Below are 24,350 nucleotides of genomic sequence, written 5' to 3' on the forward strand. Positions count from 1 at the left end.
TAATTTGAGATTTTTTTTCTCCTCAAAAACAATTGTCTTACTACCTTAGCTTAGTTCTCTGCACCCATAAAGTAGGTATCAAGTGCTCCCAAGAAATTAAGTGTCTAGATGGATCATGCAACTACAAATTGGTGGAGACAGTCCATGAATTGAAATTTCAGTGTACTATGTTACTCTGAGTCTAGACCAGCAATTAACACAAAACAAAAATTCAAACACACCCCAGCCACAGTCTTAGTCTTAGAACTACAATCCATTTCCTGCCATTCCAGGCCATCCTGCATCAGAGTAAGGGAGAGTAGAACTGCCAGAATGGGGTGGTGTGGGGGAGAAGGTGACTGGACTGCAGCACACTTAATGAGCTGGCAGGGACGCTTTGGTGAAGGGTCTAAAATTCTGGAAGAACTGGACGGGATCTATAAGCAGAGGAAGCAGATAATGGTACTGAAGGAGAGAGCTCTGAAAAGCTGGGAGGTCGCTAGAGGTGGGGGTCAGGAGGTGATAGAAAAATATGTGAGAGGCTGAGAGGCAGGACTTACCTAGAGTATAGTCTCACCAACAAATACACTGAAATAATGTTTATCATGTTCTGAGTTCTTACTATATAATCACTTTGTCTACCATTTGCTGTCTTAGCAACTCTTTAAAATGGGTATTGTAATTTTTCCCATTTTACAGAAGAGAGTGGTTAAATAACTTTTCCACAATCACCTAACTAAGAACTAGCAGCAGTAAGTTTGAAAGCCAGGCAGGTATCTGACCTCACACTAGTAACCACCATACTCTACGACTACTCTAAAATCAGTAAATATCTACTATTAATATATATCAGACACTGTGCTGTGGGGAATTCAGAGGCCTATGTCCTTAAGAAATTTGATTCTTGAAGGGAGGTGGAGTACATAAGCACATCAAAAGTTAAATAACAATATACAAGAGATGCTGTGGGACAAACTGTCAGATGAGCAACATAGGTAATAAATGATCTGCATTTATACATACAAGTTCATTAACTGAAAAATATGAGCCAGGAACCTAAGTAGGACAGCAAAGACCATAAGACCTTGTCTATGGAGGAAGGGTGACAAGGGGACAGACAGTAATGACACTTTTGTGATAGCCCCAGTAAGTTGAGCAGAGTGTTGCCAGAGGCCTGGAAGGAGCATCAGGATGCTCCCTGCAGGTATCAGTGGCTGAGCTGAGTCTTGATATGGGATTAGTAGTTTTTCAAGCAAAAGGGGTAAAAAAGAAGCCAGAGGAAGGAAAAAATTTTTGGCAAAGGTGATGACTTGAGCATCCGAACGGTGTGTATGTGGTGGGGGAGGAGGAGGGGACATTAAAAGCTATTTATGCAGGCTCACATAAAGTGATGCATCAGGGGATGTCAAAAGATGACAGCTGAAGAAAATAGACATAGGGAACTTATGTCTGAGAAGCGAGCACCTCAACCTGTAAATGAAAGAGTTACCACGGGGGAGAGATGTGAGATTTGTGGAGCACGGGCTTGATGGGAACACCGCTGAGTGAGGAGACCAGCTAGAAGGCTGTGCTATTACCCCATGCCAGAGAGAACTGGACAAATGGCAATGACAGAGGAAGGAGGAGGCAGGATTTGGTAACGTTTAGTAAGTACAATGAGCATAAATATTTGGACAGCAAAATCAGAAATGTGAAATACACAAAAGGAACAGCGTTTCTTTCATCATACCTCCCATTAGTTTCTAGAAACCATGGGAGAACAGGCATATCGTACTTGGAATTTTTTCCCCCTTATTTCACTTTTGGATTTGAAGATTCATCCAGACCTCCCCAGCTGTCATATGATAGTTTATGATGCTACTAACACCTCTTAAAAGGAAATCACTCTAAAATTCACAAAGCCTTGTTTTTATATTTTTATTACGCTTTATTGCTGCTAAGAAGAAGAGAGGAAAGAACCTGCCTCCAAGAGCAAATTGCCTAATAGCTGTTAATGCAAACACTTTTTGCTATTATTAAATATAGATCGGGGTGTTGTGAATGTCATCAGGATTTGCAGATTATAATTACTCCTCTCTCACCCGCTGCAGAGTTGTCTGACATAGTGTACAATGTGTTGCTCTGACACGGGCTGAGCTCCAGGGCTGAGTCATTTATAAGAGATGTTCTAGATGTTGAAAGTGTCTGAAGAATCTTTTCACTAGAGTGCCTAAAGTAGGAACCCATGGGGGATGTCAACATGACTCAGGCTTTAGTCTGTGTCCGCTCTTCCTGTTCCCATCTCCTTGCTGCGTAAGTTTGCCTCTCACTGCCTACCCCAAGTATGTCAGCTGGAGTTTGCCTTTTCTTGTCTCTCAGTATGCTGACTTGGTCATTCCTTAATCATTTTCAGACCAGATCAAGCATTATGTTTATTGACTTTTTGGGGTCTTCTCAGGGCTTTGGTCCTCGTTAGTGAGAGCAGAATCCAAAATGAGAGGGGTATGCATGGAAACCACCTTAATTTCTATCCCTTTTCCTTTCCTCCATTTTAGAAATTTATTCTTAGCATTTCTAGATTTCTTTCAAGGCTTGAGACTTACTTCTCTCCCCTCCTTCCTTCTCATGCCCTCAGTGCTGGCTGAGTTTCTCAGTTCTGGAGGCCCATCTTCCTTTTCTCTCCCTAACTTGTGGTGCCTTGGAGCTTCTAAAGAAGTGAGGAGGAAGCAGAACAGGTCTAAATGTCTGGGGTCGTCTTCTGAATTCCCATATTCACTGAGTTCTCAGGAGTTGTTGCTTCTCTTCTATCTTAAGCTTCTAATTGGATCTGCTGTCTCCTTCACACCATCCCACCATCACGCACACACATGCACGCACGCACGCATCCATACACACACACACACACACACACATACACGCACACACTTCCACCTTCCCTCCCTGGCACTGGGCTGATTTTTGCAGCAGAGATGACTGGCTCCTCAGAGCCACAGTAACCAGCCCATTGCTCTAGCAGGTATGTCTTTCCTAGCTCTTGACCAGCAGTTCTCTGTGTACAAACTGCACAGCTGCTACTCTGCAGATTCTTTATTCTCGATTCCAAGTCGTATATTTTGCTATCACTAATTAGATGCAGCCCATTTTTTGCTGCATAGTCTATTCTGATCTAAAATAATTCATTCAAATAACATAAAACTTAGAAATCATCTTGGTTTTTCTTCTTAACATTCCTGAAGCGTCTTGCCAGAAATATCTTTAAAAATTGTCATTTATCAACCATGTCTATGATCTTCATTATTACCCTCTGAGCTCTGTACAGCAATGAATCCTGTGAAGTTGCCTGCTAATTCATCTCCCTCCTCTGCTCTTACCCCTTTTCTGACCATTCTCCACAGATCAGCGAGAATTGTCCTTTAAAAATGTAAATAAAAACATACTATACTGCCTCCAGCAGTCTAATAAATTCCCACCACCCTTACAATAAAATTGAACATAAATCTTTACAAGATTCTTTGAGATCAGGGCCCTGGCTTTCTTCCACTCCTATCCCTTTCTCATTTCCCTCCCACCATAATGACCTTCTTACCCTTCTGAAAGCATTCAAACATGCTCTCATTTCGAAGTCTTTACACTGGGAAAATGTAAAGTCTTTTGCTAGGAAAGCTCTTCCACACCACTTTGCATGTTCTGTTCCCTATATCCAGGTCTCTGCTCAGGTCACCTCTTCAAAGTAGCCTTCACTCACCCTCACACCCTACTTAAAATATCATAATCTGCTTGGTTGTTTTTATCCTCCTGACCTGCCTTAGCATTGATTATTTCTCTCCTTTCTAGAATATAAGCTCCAGGAAGGTAGTAGCTGCTGGATCCTCATTGCTGAAAGCAAGTTCTGGCACATAGTAGTCATGAATAAATGCTTGCGGAAGGAAGGAAGGAAGGAAGGAAGGAAGGAAGGAAGGAAACAAGCAAACAAAAGCTGATGCAGAGTACATTGCTAAGAACAGTAGCTCAGAGAGACGGACCAGATGGCATGTCTAAGTGCTAGTAGTCCTGGTGGGAGATGAGGAGCACATACAGCCTGGCAACATGGCCAGCCCTACAGGCTGAAGGAATGGCAAGCACAGGGTGGATGTACAGCAGTCCTGCCAGGAATCCTCATGGACCAAGCAGGTATCCACTGCCTTCATATACCTTCAGAGGATTACCACGTTCTCTGCACAGCCTATATGCCATGTAGTTATATCTACCTGGGAACAAATAAAGAAAACTCAGTCCTGGGTTCTGAAGAAAAAGTCTCCATCCTTAGTAGTGAAGAGCATAGCTTCTGGCAGGATCTTTGCTGAGCCTCTGCGGCCTGAACCTTGGGAGAGGCTGCCTAGAAAGTGCCTGTGTCTGACCAAGAGGCAAGGGTGTGATGTGCCGAAAACAGCACCAGATTTCATGTTGAGATGCCTGGGCTCTGCATGACTATAGCTCCTTCAAATGTAGAGGTAGGACTAGATAATCACTAAGACCCCTTTCTATTCAAAAGAAATTAGCTTTAAACATAGGGCTTTCATAAGGAAGAATTAGTACTTATCTACCTACCAACCCTACAAGGATAATATTTTTAAACCCAGGCTCAGAGACATTGGGTAACTTGCCCAAAGTCACACAGCTTGGGTTCAATATTTCTTCCGTCATCTCCTGCACTTATGACTGTTGTACTGTAGACATACGATTGTTCTTGGCTGGGCATCTATCACTGCTATTATTTAAACCCTTCAGTGACTCTTCAGTGACCAAGGTGGAGAATCACTGTACTAGTATCTGAAACAGAAAAGAAAGCTTGCTGATGTCATATTGATTGAATAGAATACTTCCCCTTTGCCCCATTCCCAACATACATATACAAAAGCCATTTCATTTGTATGTTTCTTCTCTCTTCTCTCCACAAGGAACAGTGCTGTTGGGCTGGCCTGAAATTTTCACCTATATAAATTTCCTAAGCTGTGTTCAAGGAGAGACAAGGATTTAACCACTTTCATATTTAGCCTTGTCTCCCTGGAAAATTGTAAGCTGTTGTAAGGACTGTTATTAAGAGAATATTTAACATTAATGTTGCTATAATTTGCAAGTGGAAAAGGGAGTTGTTTGTGGTTGCTTGGCCTCCTCTAGAGGAAAAGCTAAAATTCTCAGGAAGCTCATTTAAAGGTTAACTTTCTTTTTTTCCAAAATGACAAATATTCCTCAGGTGTCTGCTCTGTCATCTCCTGTCCTGATTCCTGATTTCACATTTCAGCCTTTCACATCATATAGCAGGTGCCTCCAAGCCCTGGTCACTCTGCTAAGGAGCAGGAACATCACTTATCTCTCCTCAGAAATCTGAGGCCCAGGCATGGAACCATTTCACCACTGCATAGTACTACTCATGGTTCTGCAGGTGATGTGAGAGATGCAGTGTGCTGTCAAGTCAAAGAACATGCTACAGGCCAGCCAAGGCTTTGCACTTCTCTACCCACTCTGAGCCATGTGCCTACAAACACTTTACCGACCTTCTGAGTCATGGTGGCCTAATCTATAAAATGGGCATAATAATGTACACCTCACATAGTGGTGGTTGTAAGGTTCAAACTAAATAATTTTAAAATGTCCCTGAAATGTTGTGTATTTGATAAATGTTAGCTACTTCTTTCTTCCTTAGTAGAATCTGACTTTATGTAAATTCAAAACTTTCTGTGAAAAAATAGAAACTTTAAACATCTTTCCCCTCAGCTTTAAAAGTTAGGGATCTATCATCAATTTTCCCCATTAGATTTTTACTCAGTTTTGAAGTTTACAAGTCATGCTCACCTAGATCCTATCTCACTCAGTCCTAAAATGTTCCTATAAAATTGGCTGAACACGTATAATTATTTTCATTTTATAGAAGCAGGAACTGAAGGTCAGAGAGGATAAGCTAACTTTCTAAAAGTACACATCCAAGATCTGAACCCAAGTGTCTTGCAGCTAATCCAGTGTGTTTCTCAAACATATTCTCCAGAAAATTTGCAGGAACTGGTCCCTCTGCTAATCGTAACCTTTTTTCTTTCTTTCTTTCTTTTTATTCTTTTTTTTTTTTGCTTTAATTATTTTTGGCTTTACTAGGAGTGTAATTGATAATTTTAAATTACACAGATTTAATGTATGCATCTGTGATACCATCACCACAACCAAGATACTATACATATCCATCATCTCCAAAAATTTTCTTGTGTTCTTTTGTGAGTTTTGTGTTTGGTTGGTTGGTTGGTTGGCTGGCTGGTTTTAGTAAGAACACTTAACACGAAATCCTTTAGTTCACTAACTTCTATGCATCTTCCAGATTTCAACTTGGCTGTTTCTTAGCACCCCCAACCCTGCTTTGCCCCAAGTGTCTCCATGGTATCTTGAATGAACCCCTGCTAGGTACTTGTTCTACTTTATTGCAGGGGTTCTTAGACCTGAGTGTCCAATATATTTATCTAGCACCTTTTTTAAAAAAAAGATAATAGATTTAGGGTCCCATCCAAGACTTCCTTGATCAGACATCTATTTTAAGTTTCCTCAGGTGATTCTGATGCACAGAATATTCCTTTACTAGAGTGTAAACCCTATAAGTGACCAAATCTATTTTGTTCATCATTAGGCCTCCAGCACCTTAAATAATATCTAGCAATACTAATAATTTATCATTACTATTATGGATAATATTTATGAGTGTTGGTTCTATGCCAGGGATTACAAGTAATTTACATGTGTTTATTTCCATTAATTCTGCCAACTACCTTGAGAAAGGAGCTATTATTACCTTATTTAAATGAGGGAACCAAGTCTTGGAGAGGGTCTTGCAAAACATTTAGTAAATGCATCAGTAACTGTTTTCAATTGGAGTACCTGATATAGCAGTGCAATTCATTTTTCCTACCTGCTTCCTTGATAATAAATGGAACCCACAAGAAAGTGATTGTAAAGAATAAGGAACTCTGTGGGAATCTACCTTCAGGCACAGATTTAGACATTGTGTCTGAAAAGTAGAGTGATAAGGCAGAACTTTGGAAGAACTTGGGGTCAGCCAGCATGACTCCAAGATGCTATTTCTAAGTCCCACCAATGTCATGGTTTAGCTGCTGAATCACCAAAAAATTGCCTGAATTCCTCCTGAAGAGCCTATTATTTTTTAATTAAAATGCTTTTGGCTTCAGGTAACAAAAGAACTTAGGAATTCAAGTTTAATTTTTCTCATATAAGAAATACCAAAGGTTAGAGATCAGCCAATTTTTTATAAACTACAGTAGAGCTTTAGTGGATCATAAAAAGCTATGGGTTGCTCTGAAAGAAATGGTCATACCTCTGTATTTGACTGTCCTGATGCATAACCTGAACTATTGACTGGAAGCCACTGTAAGGATGAAATATATAGAGAGAGGATGGTTTCCTACAGGCAAAGGTGTCAGACAAGGATGTAGTTTATCTCCTTGTTTAATCTGCACACAGAACATATTAAAAACTGGGTTAGACTCAGAGGAGAGAAGAGTGAAAATTGGTGGAAGAAATATCAATAACTTAAAATATGCAGATGATACCATCTTACTGGAAGAAAGTAGCATATTTCTGCTCACTATCCTAGGGTGGCTAAAGCAGCACTTCACTTTGCATGAAAATGTTCAAAAGCAGGAAGGGAAAGTCAGACTCTCCCGTGTACTTCTTTCCTTTTTATAAAGGAGAAAAGTCTTTCCCAGGAACAACCTAGCAAACATTCTCTTCTTTCTAGAAGTAGGTCACACAGCCACTGCTAGCTTAAAAGAAGTCGAGGAAAGCAAGTAACATATATGGTGCTTTTACTTCTCTCTTAGGAGGTAGGAGCAAGAAAAAGGGAAGAAAGAAATGATTGATATTTAGACAACGAATTGTCTCAGCCCAATATTCTTAATTTAAAATACCTGATCATTAATCTAGACTAGATCCCCCTTTGGAATAGTTTTAAAATGAGTTTAGCCCTATGAATCCAATGTTGTTCGAAAAAACATGTTAACTCCAGGGAACTTAGATGACTACACCATCAAGAGTTAGCGATTTTGGTAACAAGGATATTCAATGATGGCTAATGCTCTTTTCTCCTCTTTTTAGGTCAACAGTGATCTTGTTTACATTACAGCTAAAAAAGATGGCACTCATGTTGTGGAAGCTGTTGACACCACCCACATTGGGAAATTAATCGTGACCAAACAAATTGGAGGAGATGACATGAAGGATATTACTGATACCTACAAATTCCAAGAAGGTATTTTACTATAACTGAATGAAGATTTCTTTGCCCAAGTCCATTTAGTAATCACCCACTGTCACTATGAGATATATCCCAGAGAATACACTGGCAATTGCAGCATTTGGTAGTCAAAGCAGAAGTATAAGCTCTCGTGAGTGTGAAGAGTTATTTAAATTTCTCATTGAAGTAAAATTATATTAGTTATACAACATTATAACACATCACACACCAAATTTTTATTACAGTTTCATGTGTTTGTTTGCTTTGAACAGAATTCTCCTTTGCATGGCTTATGAAAATAATTTGATTTTAAGTCATATCTATTTTAACAGCATATAGAATCTATGTAAGAACAAAAATACAAAAGAACATAATTTTAAATAATCCTATTAGAAAATGTTGTATAACTAATATAATTTTAATTCAATGAGAAATTTAAATAACTCTTCACATTCGTTTAGTACTTTACACACTATTCTTACATACATTGTTCCATTGAGTTATCATGGAAATCCCTTGAGGTAGATAATACAATATTAATAGGACAGTGCAATCTCACTAATTCAGGCTAATTAAGTTGAAGACCCATTTCAATTATAAAATAATGATAAGATGGTTTTGTTAACTTTCATTGTGCAGTATGTTTCCAATCGAGCCATTGAGTTCAATTCCCCCCTCTATCAGTATTGATTGCTTACTCTATGCCTGGAATTGTCTGTGGTGCTGGGGATTCTTATCGTGAGCAGGACCAAATTTCTGTTCCTGGCCAAGTGATAGAATTATTATATAGAGGGGCCTTTGATAACAAAGAAGGACAGTCAATCCAACCAGGAGATTCAGAAAAAGCAAAGCTGAGTGAGATAAATCACAGATCATAGTTAACACTGGATAGGGTTTTCCAGGCACTGGGAACATGACCAAAGGCATGGAGGTGTGAAGCAGCTGGTGTGCTTAGCATCCTGCAGGCATTACTAAAGCATCAAGCTCAGAGTGCCCGGGGGCTGAAGACAAAGCTGCCCAAGGTCAGTAGCAAACAGGAAGTAAAGGATCTTAGGTATCTTGATGGGGAATGTGGAGTATATTTTACAGATGATTCACCAGCAGAGTTCTTAGGAGTGGCATTCATTTTAGTGAATGGATAAAAAATAGTGAATAATTATCATATACCTAAATATTCCTCAGTATTCCTGAAGTGCTAAGGAATGCAGAATTTGTTTTAAATATTTTAGGCAGTCTCTCTGCTCTTATTTACAAAACCAATTTGCACTATAAAGAGAAAGTTTGCTGAATTGAGAACTCTTGTGCATAGTATTAGAAATTCAGAATTTTTGTCATCTGAACCAGTGAATTTTTGCTGTATTTCTGAAATGATCCATTCTTCGTTTCTGTGGGTTATTATCTATTGTACAATACAGATAAAAAAAAATTGGCTTTTTCCTAAAAAGGAAGGAAAGTAATAAATTTGAATACATAGCAATAGAAACAATCAAAAAAAAGGTTTTTTTGCTAAAAAAAATACAAGCACAACAAAACAAAACAAATAAGGAATGCCCTCTTGTTACAGAGTTACAGTCAAAAAGGTTTCGAAAAGAAAAAAAGTCCATGATAGAAGTAAAAGAAACTAGCTGCAACATTCACTCGTTTATTCATTAATTCATTCAATGACTTGCTATTAACCGTCCTCAATATTCTCAATACTGTGTAGAAATGGAGACATGCACAGCACTGCCTTCCCATCTAGCTGGAGATACAAGCAGGAAGCAAGCCCTCATCAAGCTGTGTGGTGGATACCCTGAACAGGGGTGGGCAGATGTTGCAGGGCACAGAGAAAGGACTCCCAAGACAAACTGAAGGATCCTGGAGGACATTATGATGGGATCACCGAGATGGAAAGATAAACAGTAATTGTCTAGGTGAAGCAAGGGAAAGGAGTTTCTGGGAAAAGGCAGCAGGATAGGGATTGTGGATAAACTTTTGTAATGTGGAATAAGTTCTGACCAGACAAGAAAGCAAGAGGTGAGTCTACAGGGAGCCATTCGAGTGATCAGCTGTCTTATCTAAACCTCACAGCAAAACACCATAGCTGTCAAACATGGAGGTGACAGATATCAAGAGAGGAAGGACCCCAAAGCAGTCTATGAAAGAGGAGTCAGGGGCTTGGCCAGGGGTGGACACCAGATTAAAGAAATAAAATGTTCCAACTCTGAATAAGGAAGACATTTGTAGTCCAGGTTTTCAAAGCTTGGCAAGATGGCAAGGCTCAGAGAGGTAGACAGTGTAGGGGATCTGGTCTAAACAGAAGATCCCCTAAATTTTGTATAGTTGTAAGAGACACACAACCTGCTAGGCTGGAGTTTGATGCCAGGTGGATGGATAATTAGCCTCTTAATCAAGATGGCATTTCAAATTCTAACTTTGGGAATGACCAAGTAGAATGCTATTCAGAGAAGGATGCTGACTGCACTACTCAAATATAGTGGGAAAGAGTGATTACTGATGTTTGCCATGGACATCTAGGAAGGTACTGCCAGTATCCATGGCCATGCATTTGTCACCGTAATTCTCATTATTGAATGTCTCATATAATTTCTCTATACACAAATTCTGTGTGTGGCTACTAAAATGTGGCAATAAGTAAAAACAAAGAAATTATTATCAGATTTAGGAATTTACTATTCTAATTAACTGAATTGTGGATAGATCTTTTTCACTTCAGTAAACTAAAGCTTAAGTTTATACCTTTTATATTACAAAACTTTGAAAACCAGAATTCTTAAAATTTCTCCTGTGGCAATGTGTCTTCTTTATGCTGGTGTCTGGATCCCATTTCCTCTTTGCTCCATCAGTGGTTCCCTCTGTGGCCTGTATTTTCATCTCTCTTTTTCTATTAGCTCTTTCCCATGATCATTTAAGCAGGCTAAGTGTCACCTGTGTTTAAAAATTGACAAAACCCTTTTCAACAGTATATCTCCCACCAAACATGCCCGTACTTTCTTCCTCCTTTCCTCCATAGCCAGGCACCTTGAGAGAGCTGCCTGCACCCGGCATCCTGTCATGTCCTTTTTCCTTTCATTTCTCACCTACTATACCCTGAATTCTGCTACCATCAAGTCTTTGAAGATCTTCTCAATGTTGCCAAGACCACCTGATTGCCATGTAGAATAAACATTTTGCAGACCTCAGCTTGCCTCACCCTCCTACACCTTTTGATGCTATTGCTCACTCCCAATTCTTGAAATTCTGTTTTCTTTGTTTCTATGATACGAATGTCTCCTGGTTTTATCCCAACCTACTTGGCTCTTTTTCCTATCTCCTGCAAGTCTAAGCTCCCCTTTCATTACTCCCTCTGACTGTTTCTTTATTCTAGGCTTCCATCCTTGGGCTTCATTCCATCCCCTTTATGTTCTTTCTATGCCCCTGGTGTTATGTTCACATATATACTGATCACTCCCAAGTCACTGTCTCCAATTTAGACTTCACTTTTCAGCTCCACATTCACCCAAACCTGAAACTGAACCTTCCCAGATGCCATGTCTCCCACTGCCTCCCCCACCCCAGATCTGTTTCTCCTACGCTCCCTTCCCAAGTGAAGAGAACCATAATCTACCTAAATTTAGCAACTTGAGAATCAGTCAAACAGCAAATCTTCTAAATGTTCCCTCTGAAATAGGTCAAATCCATCCCTTCCCCTCTATCTCTGTGGCCACTCTCTGAGAATTAAATTGTATCATGTGTGGAAAGCCCTTAGCACAGTACCTGATACATAGAAAGTATCCAATAAAAGATAGCTTCTGCTACAGCTAGCCATTCTATTATTACTATCATATCACTAGTATTAACTTGAACTATGATTGTTTTTCGCTTGGATAACCTGCTATAGTTTCCCAAATCTACCTTTCCTTCTCATCCTCTTCTCCTCATTATAAACCCTGCATTGCTGCCAAAGTGATATATTTAAAAATAAATCTGAACCTATTGCCGCTCTACTTAAAAGCCCTCACTCTCTTCAGCCATATCCAAGGCATTGCAATCAGAGGTCGCCAAGCCTCTGTTTGCCTTTTTGGCCCCCTTGTGGCCCCGTCTGACCACACCCACAATTATCATAAGCAGCAGCCAAGTGAGCTGCTGACAGTTCCTCCAACAAGCCAGGCTCCCACTTGCTCTCACTGTGGAGGGATCACACCTCTGAGAAGACTTCCCTGCCCCCAGGGAAGCTGTGTCTTTCCCATGTTCCCTGTTCCACATGCAAACATCTACCTCAGCATGCGCGATGGACATGTTCATGGTGATCCGTCTTCACTTTTCTCCAAGACCCCTGAGAGAAGGACTGTGCTTCTAACCTGAGCTTGGAACAGTGCATAGAAATTATAGGGTCTCAACTAGCATGAAATAATCAAATGAATGCCAACATAGGTGGCACTTTCACGAGTGAGCTTAACTAAACATCAGATATTGTAAACTGGACTATTTAGTATCTCTTACAAAGATGGAAGAATGAAAGCAAAAGCCTTCTTCAAACTATGACCCTTCAAAAGCCTCTGTGCCAGGCTGAGTCCTAGGTCTTGGGGACATGGAGCTTTCATTCTAGCAGGGGAAATAATGTCATATAGTGACAAGTTCTAGGAAAAGGAAAGAAAACCAGATAATGTGTTAGTGAGAAATAACACATTATTGGAGGCACATTACACAGGGTAATGAAAGGGAGGGCACTCTGAGAAGGTGACATTTGAGCTAAGACCCAAACAATGAAAAGAGGCTTTGTCAAACATAAAAGGGCACTCTCATTGCATCCCGGTTAACAAAAAGATGTTTTTGACCTTGCTCCTGGATGCCACAGAGGAATCTCAGAAAATAACAATCTGGCTTTAGATCATTCTCTCATAGCACTAAATTCATGGCCTGAATTATGTAAGATGTCAGAGCACAAAGCACAACTGCAAAGTGATGGGAATTCTGCCAAGCTCTGGGAAAATCCTGCAGTTCTTGCCTCCTACCTGGGCCTGTGCTTCCTGCAAAATCCCAAGCCTACCTCTGCCTAGCACTTCCTGCTCATAGAGACAGGCTCGTCCACAGAAGGAAGCTAGAGGTCCCTCCATCTATGATAGGACATTCTTTGAAATCTCTCGTAGCCCCACAAGTCTTCTACTGTCCCTTCCCTTCACACCAGCCAGGCCAGCTCAGCCTCTCTCCCCGATGGAGGCACCTCTCTGACCATGCTCCTGCTGCTGGTGTTCGCCCCCTGCATTTTGCCTAAATGCATATTTGGTGCTCATCCAAAGCAAAAACTGTTAATGCTCTCTTTCTCACAGAGCTATTTGCCAGATGCTTTCTGCTAAAATACTTTGCTGCACTTTCCTTGTCACAGCCCCTTCTCTCTTGATTACCATCTCCCTCCTATTGATCCATAAACATGTGCTCTGGCCAATGCTTGTCCTAGACAAATTGTTTCTGTCACATTCTGGCAGTCTTGGCAATCAGAGAAATTGTTGTGTACACACCACACACACTACACACACACACACACACACACACACACAAAGCTTCCAGTTATTTGCAACACCTGCTGACATTTTCTCTGTCTTTGCAAAGGGCTAGAAGCTACCAATTCTTATGCAGGTACTACCTCTAATCCACCTCGCAACTCTGTGATATCAGCACCCTTGTTTTACAAACAGAGAAATCGATGATAATAATAGTTCCTGCCTTGTGTAGGTGTTCTGAGGATTAAATGAGATAACACAATATGTATTTACCATAACACCCATCACATGGTTAGCTGTCCATAATAGTTATTATTATTAATTGACCTCTTCATCTCTGTTGGATTTTATTATAAAGTGGAAGATATAGTATCTTAAAAATTAACATAATTATAAAAGCCAGTATTTTTATTTCAAAGTGTTGGTTTCTTATTTGTTTGTTTGTTTTTGTTTTTGTTTTTTGCTAGCCATCCCCATGACTAGTTTTTACAAGCCAGAAAAAAATGTGCCTCTCTATTTTCCACAATGTACTGAGATATACTCAAAGGCATTCAGATGGTGAAGAGAATAGTGACTATCCCTCCACTCCCCAATCCCTACCCCCAAGGCCAAGCATTTTATTCAGAGCTCTAAGGAGTGTCAGCCCAGCTTGGAGGTGGGAGCAGCAAGCTTCCAGGCCTGACTCATACCTATACTTCTCACTTCCTCACCTGCACAAAGCTATTTTTTTTCTTTTTCCAGAGCTCATCCTTTTCTCTTTTCTCCCTACCTTTGTCTCCATCGCCACATTCTTGGAAATCTTACATAAGACATTTTCCCAAACACAAAACACACTTCTCAGACTGCACCACCAGATGCCGATAGGTGTCCCTCAAAAAAAAAAAAGAAAATGTATTCTGGGTCAGATGAGTTTGGGAAATCTTGTGTTAAATAAGTCTCCTTATTTTAGGGCTCAATCTCAGAATCTTTCATAGGCTATTGAACGTCGTGAACACCCAGGGGACACTAGAGAACCAGTGCTCCCCAAAAGAACTTGGCCTTAGAGCCCTTCTGCAGGGAAGGCTTGTTAACAGTTTGCTAGATCTGAGTGTATGGGGCAGTGCACTGTGTGGGAAACAGTGATCTCTGCACTCTGCTGGAGGCAAATGACAACAGAGGAAGGAATGGAGGGCAGGACAGGAGCTCAGCAGGAGCAAATGGGACAGGCTCAAGTAGAAAGAGAGATGATTACTGGGGAGATCCATGAATAGGAGAAAACTCATATTGTGGAAGGTGGAATGGCCAGGTGCAACTATTGCCAAAATCTTTGCTTAGAGATCTCTAAATTCTAGCTACATGACTAGGACTTGGGGAAAGAAGCAAATCAATACTGCAGTTTGAGAAGAGTTAGATTTTGCCAATTCTACTTGTGAACCCTGAAATAATGGCACCGGACAAACAACCCTTAGAGCAAGCCCCTTAGCAACTCCTTTCTGACAGGCCCTGGAAACGTCACCTAACTTGACAACCTGGGCAGCTCATGACTCTCTGAGAACTTGATTTGGCAGAATTTGAAAAATTCTTGCCCCAAAGGGAAATTGTATGGCTGTAGTTGTATGGCTTGTGCTCAGAGCACAGTGCAACTTTCTCTTTGATGGACCACATTTCTTTTCCCTCATCATTATCTCTGTCTTTCCTAGGCCAAAAAGAAGAGAGACTGGCCCTTGAAACTGCCCTGATGTATGGGGTTAAAAAGCCCCTCAACACAGAAAGTGTCATCAAACCAAAGTCTGATGTGGTCATGGACTTTGAAGTGGAAAATGCCGTGCTGGGAAAAGACTTCAAGGTCAACATCACCTTCCAGAACAACAGCCCCAACTCTCACACTATCTCAGCCTATCTCTCTGGCAACATCACCTTCTACACCGGTGTTTCTAAGGAGGAATTCAAGAAGGAGACATTTGATGTGACACTGGAGCCTTTGTCTAGTAAGCTAACTGGGGGTGGGGAGAGGCAATTCTCTGCAGGACTTGTGATCTGGCTGGCAACGTACTCACACCCCCTAATAACTTTCTGTAAAAATGTAAGTTCTGCGCCAGAGCTCAGGAGCATGGAGAACCAAGTTCTAGAGAGGCTTCACCTTTCGTCTTCATGTCTCATGCATAGAAGTGAACTCTGGAATTCTCAAAGCCTAGAGCCCCATAAGTTGTGAAAGTTAAATATAACTTAATTTCTTGCTACTTACAGTGTGGGCTGAGGACCTGAAGCATCGGCATTCCTGGGGAGCTGGTTAGAAATGCAGGCTCTCAAGCCCCACCCAGACCTATAGAACTAGGATCTTCATTTTAACAAGATCGCAAGAGCTTTGGAGTGTGAACAGGAAAGTTTGTGAAAAACAAATCTAGAAAGAAGACCCCTGGTGATGCCTCTCTCCCCAATTCTTTTCGGGACTGCTTCAACAGGAATGATGGATGGGTTTTGCTTTACCATTTAGAAGGCAGGGAGATCTAAGCTCTGCATAAAGGCCATTTTTGAAAAAATGATCTGTCTGATATATAAGACCAAGAGAGAGCCCACCCTTGGGAGAGGAGACTGGAAGCTCAGGATGTGCTGTCCAGGAGCCTCTGAAGGGCTTTGCTCTCTCTGCCATCTCTCAGGGGACCTCTTTCTCATCCTTGATCTCTTCCAGCCTCCTCTGTATGCATTCCCCTCTAAAGCATCTTCTTCACTATAAAACTGCATACTATTTTAAGCAAGATTGGGACTGACATGCTGCAACTTACTCTGGGGACTGCAGTTTTGACCAATCTCATTTCCTGGGGTCTTAGTATTTAGTCAGCATCCCAGTTAATCACATAGCTGACAAAATGGGTCAACAGAAAGAAACTGGTCTCCAGGCAAAGCATGTTGAGGTAGACAGAGCGGGTTGGAAAAGACCTGAACCAAATTTCCATTATCTGACATGTGCCACTGAAAAAGAAAAAAATAGAAAAGAAAAAGGTATATGAAACAGAGGCAAGCAAAGCTACTATGCCCCCCTGAGATGACCAAATCACGTCTCCATAGTGTTCAAGCTTTCTGGAATAGGTGTCTGTCCCAAGCCACAGTAAGTGCCCTGTGAGGCTTCAGAAAGATAGTCCCAGGAATTTGGGAAACTATTTTTAAAAATCTTAACTCCAAGAAACCTACCCAAACTTGAAGGAAGTAAACCTTCCTAACTTCAGTAATGTGGCTTTAATAGTTGAGGAAATCAACATGGCATTTTCTTTAGAAACTGGAATATCTAGCACTTTTCTTATCCCTACAGGTAAGAGAATTCTTGTAGAAAAGAGCAGTTGTATAAAAGACTCAGAAGCAGGGCGGTCATTGCAATTCTTTAGGGCAGGCAGATGCAGTGGATTTTAGAGCCCAAGCTTTGGAATTAGACAAATCTGGATTTGAGGAGTGACTATGTCACCTACTAACTGTGTGTCCCTAGGCAAGCTACTTAAGTAATCTGAGCTTACTCTCCTCATCTGTACATGAGGACAATACGACCTGGATCACAGGGCTGTTGATTCACTCCCCAAACCTTTATTTGGTGCTCCTAAGTCTAGGTGCTGTTTTGTGCTGGAGACACAGCAATGAACAAAACAGAAATGTAGACCCTCATGGAGTTTGTGGTCTCCTGTGGTGGAGGTGGGGCTCAACAACGAACAATCAAACAAGTGAATATTTAGTGTTATTATGCACGTAATCGGAACATAGAAAGCAGGGTAAGGAAGATAGGGAGTGCTGGTGGGGGTGAGGTGGTTGGGGTGGGGAGTGGGGTGGCGGAATCTCTCTAATAGGGTAATGTTTAACAGAAGCCTGACAAAAGGGTAGGAGTGAGCTTTTCAGGCAGAAGAAACCAGAAGTCAAAGGCCCTGAGACCAGAGCAGGTCTGATGTGCTCAGTGAGCAGCAAGGAGACCAGAGTGGAGAGCACAGGAGGCAGAAAGAGAGTAGTGGAAAAAAGCCGTAGGCCCTGGTAAGGACTTTAGCTTTGACTCCGAGCGAGCTGAGGAGCCACTGGAGAGTTCTGAGCAGAAGTGTGGCATGATCTAACTTAGGTTTTGAAAGGTCACTCTGGCTGCTGTGTTGAGAATAGATTCTAGGGGCATTAGGGCTGAACCTTAGAGACTAGTTAAGATGCTATTGCAATAGTTCAGTGAGAGATGGTGAGGTAGTGAAAGAAATATACAATCAGATGCAGGTATATTCTGAAGGTAGAGCCCACCGGATTGGCTGACAGATTGGATGTGTGGTATGTGAAGAGGGTGTGAAGGAAACTAAATAAGATAAATATGTGTGAAATACTTCGCACACGGTAAGGCTTTCAGTAAATGTTAACTTCAAACATGTTTACTTTTGAGAAACTGAGACTGGAAGGATGAGTTGGTGTGTTCAAAGTCACAAACAGTAGTCAGAGGCAAAGCAGATAATAGAAGTCAGGTCTCATTCAGGCAATGACAGTGTAGGCCCTGGTGTAATCTTGGGCCTTAAGTAAGCCAGTTTCCCGTTGCCAGGAGTCCAGCTGCCCCTACCTTCCCTGGGCAGAGAACTATATACCATCCCTTTCCTACCTCCCAAGAATTCCACGGCTCATTCTCCTTGCCCCTCTCTCCCTAATCCAACAAAAGAATGAGCTTATATGAATTAGCAGGCTAAAATGATATATTAGTCCCCTGAAGTCACTGATCTAGGGACAGCTGACCAAACCTAAGCCTGATTCAGTATTAACACAGGTCCCAACAGCTTGGCCCACCCCAAGTCTTGTCCTGAATAATTTCAAGAGGTTTGGAGACTGTTACTTGCTTTACCCTGCAGGTAGATGTCATTAACTGCATGCAATAAATTGCATATTGCAATCTAAAATAAACTGCATATTACTGCAAAAAGTCGCATATTCTAGAGGTCAAAGTACATTTTTAGGAGGCTGTATTGCAATGAAAGTGTTCCAAGTAGAATGGAAGGCATACTTTCCAGATTGATGATTAAAGGAAATGTGTGGGCTAGAATCAGCTTGGAAGACTTAAATAACTTAAACCTTCCAATACCTTCAAAGGTGCTATCATTTCTACTCGGCTATATTTAGGTTTTTTTGCTTTTTGGAAAAGAGATGAGGCAGCTCCAGTCAGTGTCTCCCTTGGCTTTCCCCAGACACCGTAAATGGTGTTGGCAGGATCCCAGCTCCACCACTTATAGAATGAAAATCTATTCTTCTTTCTCTTGCCACGTTTAATAAACTTTATCTAGAACAATTTCTTGTGCGGTGGCAAAACACAGCACTTACATAACATACTATTTCAGGAGAACTGTTCTCTTGGGCTCGAAGCACAGCCCATTTTCCTTAGTGCTATGATTTAGAGAATGCTCTGCCTCAGAGATTAAGGGGTCTTTATATCAATATTGTAAAGGTAGCAAGAGCCTCTGTAAAGATTGGTGGAAAGAAGTCAGGCGTATCTCACCAGCCTAAGGGAACCTAGAGGTCAAACACAGAAATAGCCAGAGGAGGTCCATTGTTTTATTAATACTGAAGGCAGCTTGAGGCAAAAATGGACATTCTCCCAGGCCTGTCATTTGCCACTCCATTCGTTTAGATCTAGGGAAGTGAAAAATGGCCCCATGTGTTCATTTGAGGTTATATCCAACTGAGAGACAGAGTCTTATTCATCTAGACAATTGATTGCTGGAGGAGCTATGGAGAAAGCAGAGTCCAGGCTCAGGCCCAAAGAAGGCAAAATGATTGGGTTGTTCAAAAATTCAGAATTCAAGGGCCAAGATCAAAGCAATGTCATAGATTGAAAGGCTGGCTCTGAGTGGAATAGGACTGCCCCAGGAATCAAGCCAAGTTGTTCAGTACTTGCCTAGGATGGACAAATACCTTCTAATAAATCTGCATAGCCTAGGGCAGGGTTTCTCAGCAGAGGCACCACTGACAGTTCAGGCTGTAGATAATTGTTCTGGGGCCCATCCTGTGCATTGCAGAACGTTTAGCAGCATCCCTGGCCTGTATCCACTAGATGCCAGTAGCAACTCCCAATTCTAACTACCAAAAATGTCTCCAGACATTACCAAACATCCCCTGGGGGGCAAAATTACCCCCGGGTGACAACCACTGGTCTAGAATGACCAACCTTTCCAGTTTGCCAGGAATTGAATGGTTCCAGGGTACAGAATTTTCAGTTTTAAAACTGAGACTGTCCTAAGTCCACTCTAACTTTGCCCTAACTCCACGCCTTCTACTGCTAGAACCTCGTATCTCTGGCTGCTTTTCAAACCTGCACACTTGTCATCTGGGCATCTTAGTCAAGTGCAGATCCTAATCCAGTAGGTGGGGCGGGGTCGGAGAACTTGCATCTCTAACAAGCTCCCAGGTGATGTTTGCTGCTGACCATGCCTGGGGCAGCAAGGGCTGGGTTGGAAAGACTGCCCTTTCCACTTGAACCAAGGCTTTTTCAGAACTCATTCTGTGGGGATCCCCTGGTTGTTGGAGCGCTGTTTCTTGGCCCCAGCTGCATATTAGCGTCCACTGTGGCACTTTTAAAACAACATCCTAGCTCTAACCTCCAAAATTCTGATTTATTTGGTCTGGGTTGGGATCCAGCAGGGCAGGTTTTTAAATGTCCCCAGGTGATTGTGTTGTGGAGCCAAGACTGAGAACTCCTCAGTCAGAGGGCTGGAGGTGGTCATAGCACCTACTTATCTGTGAGACTTTGAAGCAGATGCTGAGCACCTGACACACCCTCACCTGTGCGCTGGCAAGTCAGGAGGCCTCCCTGTGCCCTGGCGCTGCCTCCACACAGTGTTCAATTCATGTTGCCGGACTGCTGCTTGTTATGGAGGGCGAGAATGAACTACCCTCTGTACATGAAACTATCAACCGTGAGAATTATTTCCTTCAAAAACTTTCGCAGGAAGGATAATTCTTTGGCAAAAGGCTGACATGGGGCAGGGAAGCACTGGTGGAGACCTTCAATTCCATGAATGTTTACAGAGCCTGTACTCTGTGTGTGCGGTGGAGATGTGAGTCACCCATTCCCCTGCTGGGCCTGCTGGCTGACGATGCCACACTAACAGGTGGCTCTGACCACCTAGCATCGGATGCTGCACGTGGCCCAGGCTCGGCCTGCAGAAGAACTGCCCTTTGCTCTCTAGACTCTCAGGCTATGGGAAATGAGAGGGATAGAGAAGGTGGGCAATGCAGCCAAACAACCTCATTGCTGTGGCCAGAGCCACAAGACAGAATCCCCTTCAGCCCAATGATGACTGACAGCAGCCAGGACCTCTCCCCATCCCCCAAATGTCATCCTTACTGACTGTCCCCTGACACCTAAATGCTAATTTCAGTGACCTGAGGAAATAAGCATTTGGCACAGAGGTCTTTTAAGTTGCAAATAGGACAGGGGGTAGGAGGGAATTGAACACCTATGGTGAAAACTGGTTTCAAGAGTGTCTTTCTCTTAAGTAGAAGTCATGTCAAATTGGTACCAAAAAAAAAAAAAAAAGCTGGACAATAATTCGTAAAGATCTATGCACCCTTATGTTCATGGCAGTACAATTTACAATAGCCAAGATATGGAAACAACCTAAATACCCATCGACAGACAATTGGATAAAGAAGTTATGGTTCATATATACAATGGAATATTACTCAGCCATTAAAAAAATGAAATTCTACCATTCACAACGACCTGGATAGGCCTAGAGGTTATTATGCTGAGTAAAATAAGTCAGGCAAAGAAAGATAAATACCATATGATTTCACTTATATGTAGAACCTGAAGAACAAAAAGAACAAACTCATCAAAAACAGATTCACAAATATGGAGGACAATTTAGTGACAGCCAGAGGGGTGGGGGTTTAAGGGGTTGGAGAAAGTAGTGAAGGGTTAAAGAAGTACAAATTAGTATTTGATAGTCACAGGGATGGGGAGCACGGCATAGGGAATGCAGTCAGCATTAAAGTAATGGCTAGATGTAGAGCCAGAGGAGAGAAAGAGCAATCAGGAAGATTGTTTATAAACTATATAAATATCTAACCAATGTACTGTATATTTGAAACTAATAATAAAATTAAATTAAATTAAAAACCTGGAAAGAAAATGTGGAGCACTACAAGGAGTAGGTTTAGGTAATTGACAGTTTTGCTCAAGCATGGCCCATAGCCTGCATGAGAGGTTTCTTATGGCATGAGGGGTGGGCAAATAGAATGGTAGCCTTGAATGTCACTGCTCCACAGTTGCCATCTTGGGATGGCATCTGTCTCTGCCCAAATCAAAATAGCCACAGTTAAAATCCCTTGATCCTTGATTTTAAACATGACTATCATATTTTACAACAGGAAAAACACTGGGAAATTTGACACATTTTCTCTAGTAAGACTTTACTGAATATTAAATTTCCAGCACATTCTTTACCCGGAAGCAGGAGAGCGTATCCCTGATCGACTGTTCCATTTGCCCTTCACCTTTGCCGTGTTCCAGTGGGTGCTGTGCTAATGTGAAAAAAATGAGGTCACTTGGGGAAAGTAAAGTAGATTCTATCTCAAGTCTCAATATCCAGCATGTTTGTTTTCCCTTCTGGCAGTCAAGGAAGAGGAAGTGCTGGTGAGAGCTGGCGAGTACATGGGCCAGTTACTGGAACAAGCATCTCTGCAATTCTTCGTCACAGCTCGTGTCGATAAGACAGGAGATATTCTGGCCAAGCAGAAGTCCACTGTGCTGACAATCCCCAAGGTCAACATCAAGGTCAGTTTTTAGCATCTCAGACAAGGGAGAGCAGCAAATTTGTTGATTAGTTATCCAGACTTACTGTATTTTAGTGTGTTTGTGAGTGTGTGTGTGTATTTGAATGTGTGTCCTGCTCAAAAAAAAAACAATAACAAAAAAACAAATGGAGCTCGGATCCTCCTGTTCTTTGAAAGAAGTAAACTACCCTATATATAGACACAGCATATAACACTTTTCTCTCCTCTCCAGATTTAAATATATAGATCTGGCTGCAGATATAAATATAACCTGTGGGTATAAACATACTTGTGGAGGAAGATAAAGATGTGTAATGGATACAGATACTTAGAACTCTCACGGTCTCCAGTATAAAGTGGGTCAGGCATAGCATAAAATGGAAACCGCTTGGATCATCTCCCACCTGCATTTTGGACTGTACTATTGTTCATTGAGATATAATTGTATACAGTAGAATGCACGAACTGAAATGTCAGCTTGATGACAGTGACTTTTTATATATGTGTACACCTTGTAAACGCCGGACAGATGAAGATGTAGGGGATTTCCAACACCCCAGAAAGTTCCCTCATGCCTTTTCCAGTAAATAATCCCCTCCCTCATTACCAAGATAACCACTTCTTCTGACTTTTGTCACCATATGGTTTTTTTGTACCATTTGGCTAGTAGTTTTAACATCTCCCCATTTATCACCAGAAATCTCTGCCTTGATGGTTCAAAGGAACTTGGCAAAGAAGAGCTGAATATGGTAGCCCGTTTTGTTCCCACATCTCAGGAGCACTGGCAGCATCTACAGCCACATCCCTGGGACACCACCCTGACCTGTGAGCAGGAACCCAGGCCTCCAGCAGGGTCCTTGGGAGATGACATCTTATACCAGCCAGATCCAGGGCTTAGAGATCTTTCCAAGTGACTGGGGAACATTTTCCTTGAAGTAATTAAGAATGATTAGCACAGAGCCTAAGCTGCATTCCTCTAAAGTGATAGACAAATCAAAGTTTTATAAAGTTGCTCATATTTTAAATGCCCCTAGAGGTGGTAGGGAGAAGGCAATGGGTCAGGAGGGGGAGGTAGGCCTTAAGTCATGGATAATTTTCTGTGAATATTTATAAAACTAATAACTTGTATAGCATTCAAAATGATAACTTTTATTGGATCTAGTATCATGTAGATGGCACTTGAGAACCACCATTAATCACCCTAGGATAAGGCTCATCTAAACACAGATGTATAGTGCCTGTGGAGGAAGAGAATTCTAAGCCTTTTATTTCTAGAAAGGCTTAAGTCATCTTCTCTGTTTGGTTCGTTCACCTCAGTCACCTCCCACAGGCTCATTACAGCACCATCTGCACGAGAGGCCTTAAGAGACAAAAATGAGGATGTGCCGGGTCTGCAGGCGGAATAGAAAACAAATGGAAAACAGAGAAGTGGCATTGGGTTCCTCCAGAGGTGCTGTCAATCCCATGAGAACATGAATTCAATAGCATAAGGTACCAGAAGTGGGGCGGGCCTTCCCACTACTCACAAACAGGCAGGCTGCCCTCATGGTTGGCTCTCCCTCGGAGACGTGCAGTGTTGCTCTGCAGGCCTCTCCCAGCTGCATGTGGAGGCATCCTTTATCCTTTCCCAGTCTCATCCACAAACTCAACCTAAGAAGCTTTCTCACCAGAGGCAAGGCCTATATGCTCTCCTTATTTATGAAGCGATGGCTTGTCACTGTGAAGGGCTCAGGAGAGAGCACTTCCAAGCTGTGTGCTCAAACCACAGCATAAAATAGAATTTAATTGCACCGCTGATAATAAACAGTATGTATAAAGGAAACGAATAACTTTCATCTTTTAGACATTATTAATCTGAAGGATTATTTATTAGTTATCTTTTGGGTTTACTTAAAGAG

General features: G+C 41.7%; 1 protein-coding gene across 1 annotated transcript in view; it reads left to right on the forward strand.

Annotated features, from left to right (window-relative positions):
• Positions 1–24,350, forward strand: part of F13A1 (coagulation factor XIII A chain) — a 169,130-nt gene that overhangs the window by 123,315 nt on the left and 21,465 nt on the right. The window contains exons 11-13 of the mRNA XM_039869403.1: positions 8,086–8,239; positions 15,384–15,671; positions 22,293–22,453. Coding sequence (XP_039725337.1) covers positions 8,086–8,239; positions 15,384–15,671; positions 22,293–22,453 — 603 coding nt within the window. The remainder of the gene's footprint in view (positions 1–8,085; positions 8,240–15,383; positions 15,672–22,292; positions 22,454–24,350) is intronic.

Source organism: Pteropus medius, unplaced genomic scaffold (assembly GCF_902729225.1).
Source record: "Pteropus medius unplaced genomic scaffold, Ma_sr-lr_union100, whole genome shotgun sequence".
Taxonomy (NCBI): Eukaryota; Metazoa; Chordata; class Mammalia; order Chiroptera; family Pteropodidae; genus Pteropus; species Pteropus medius.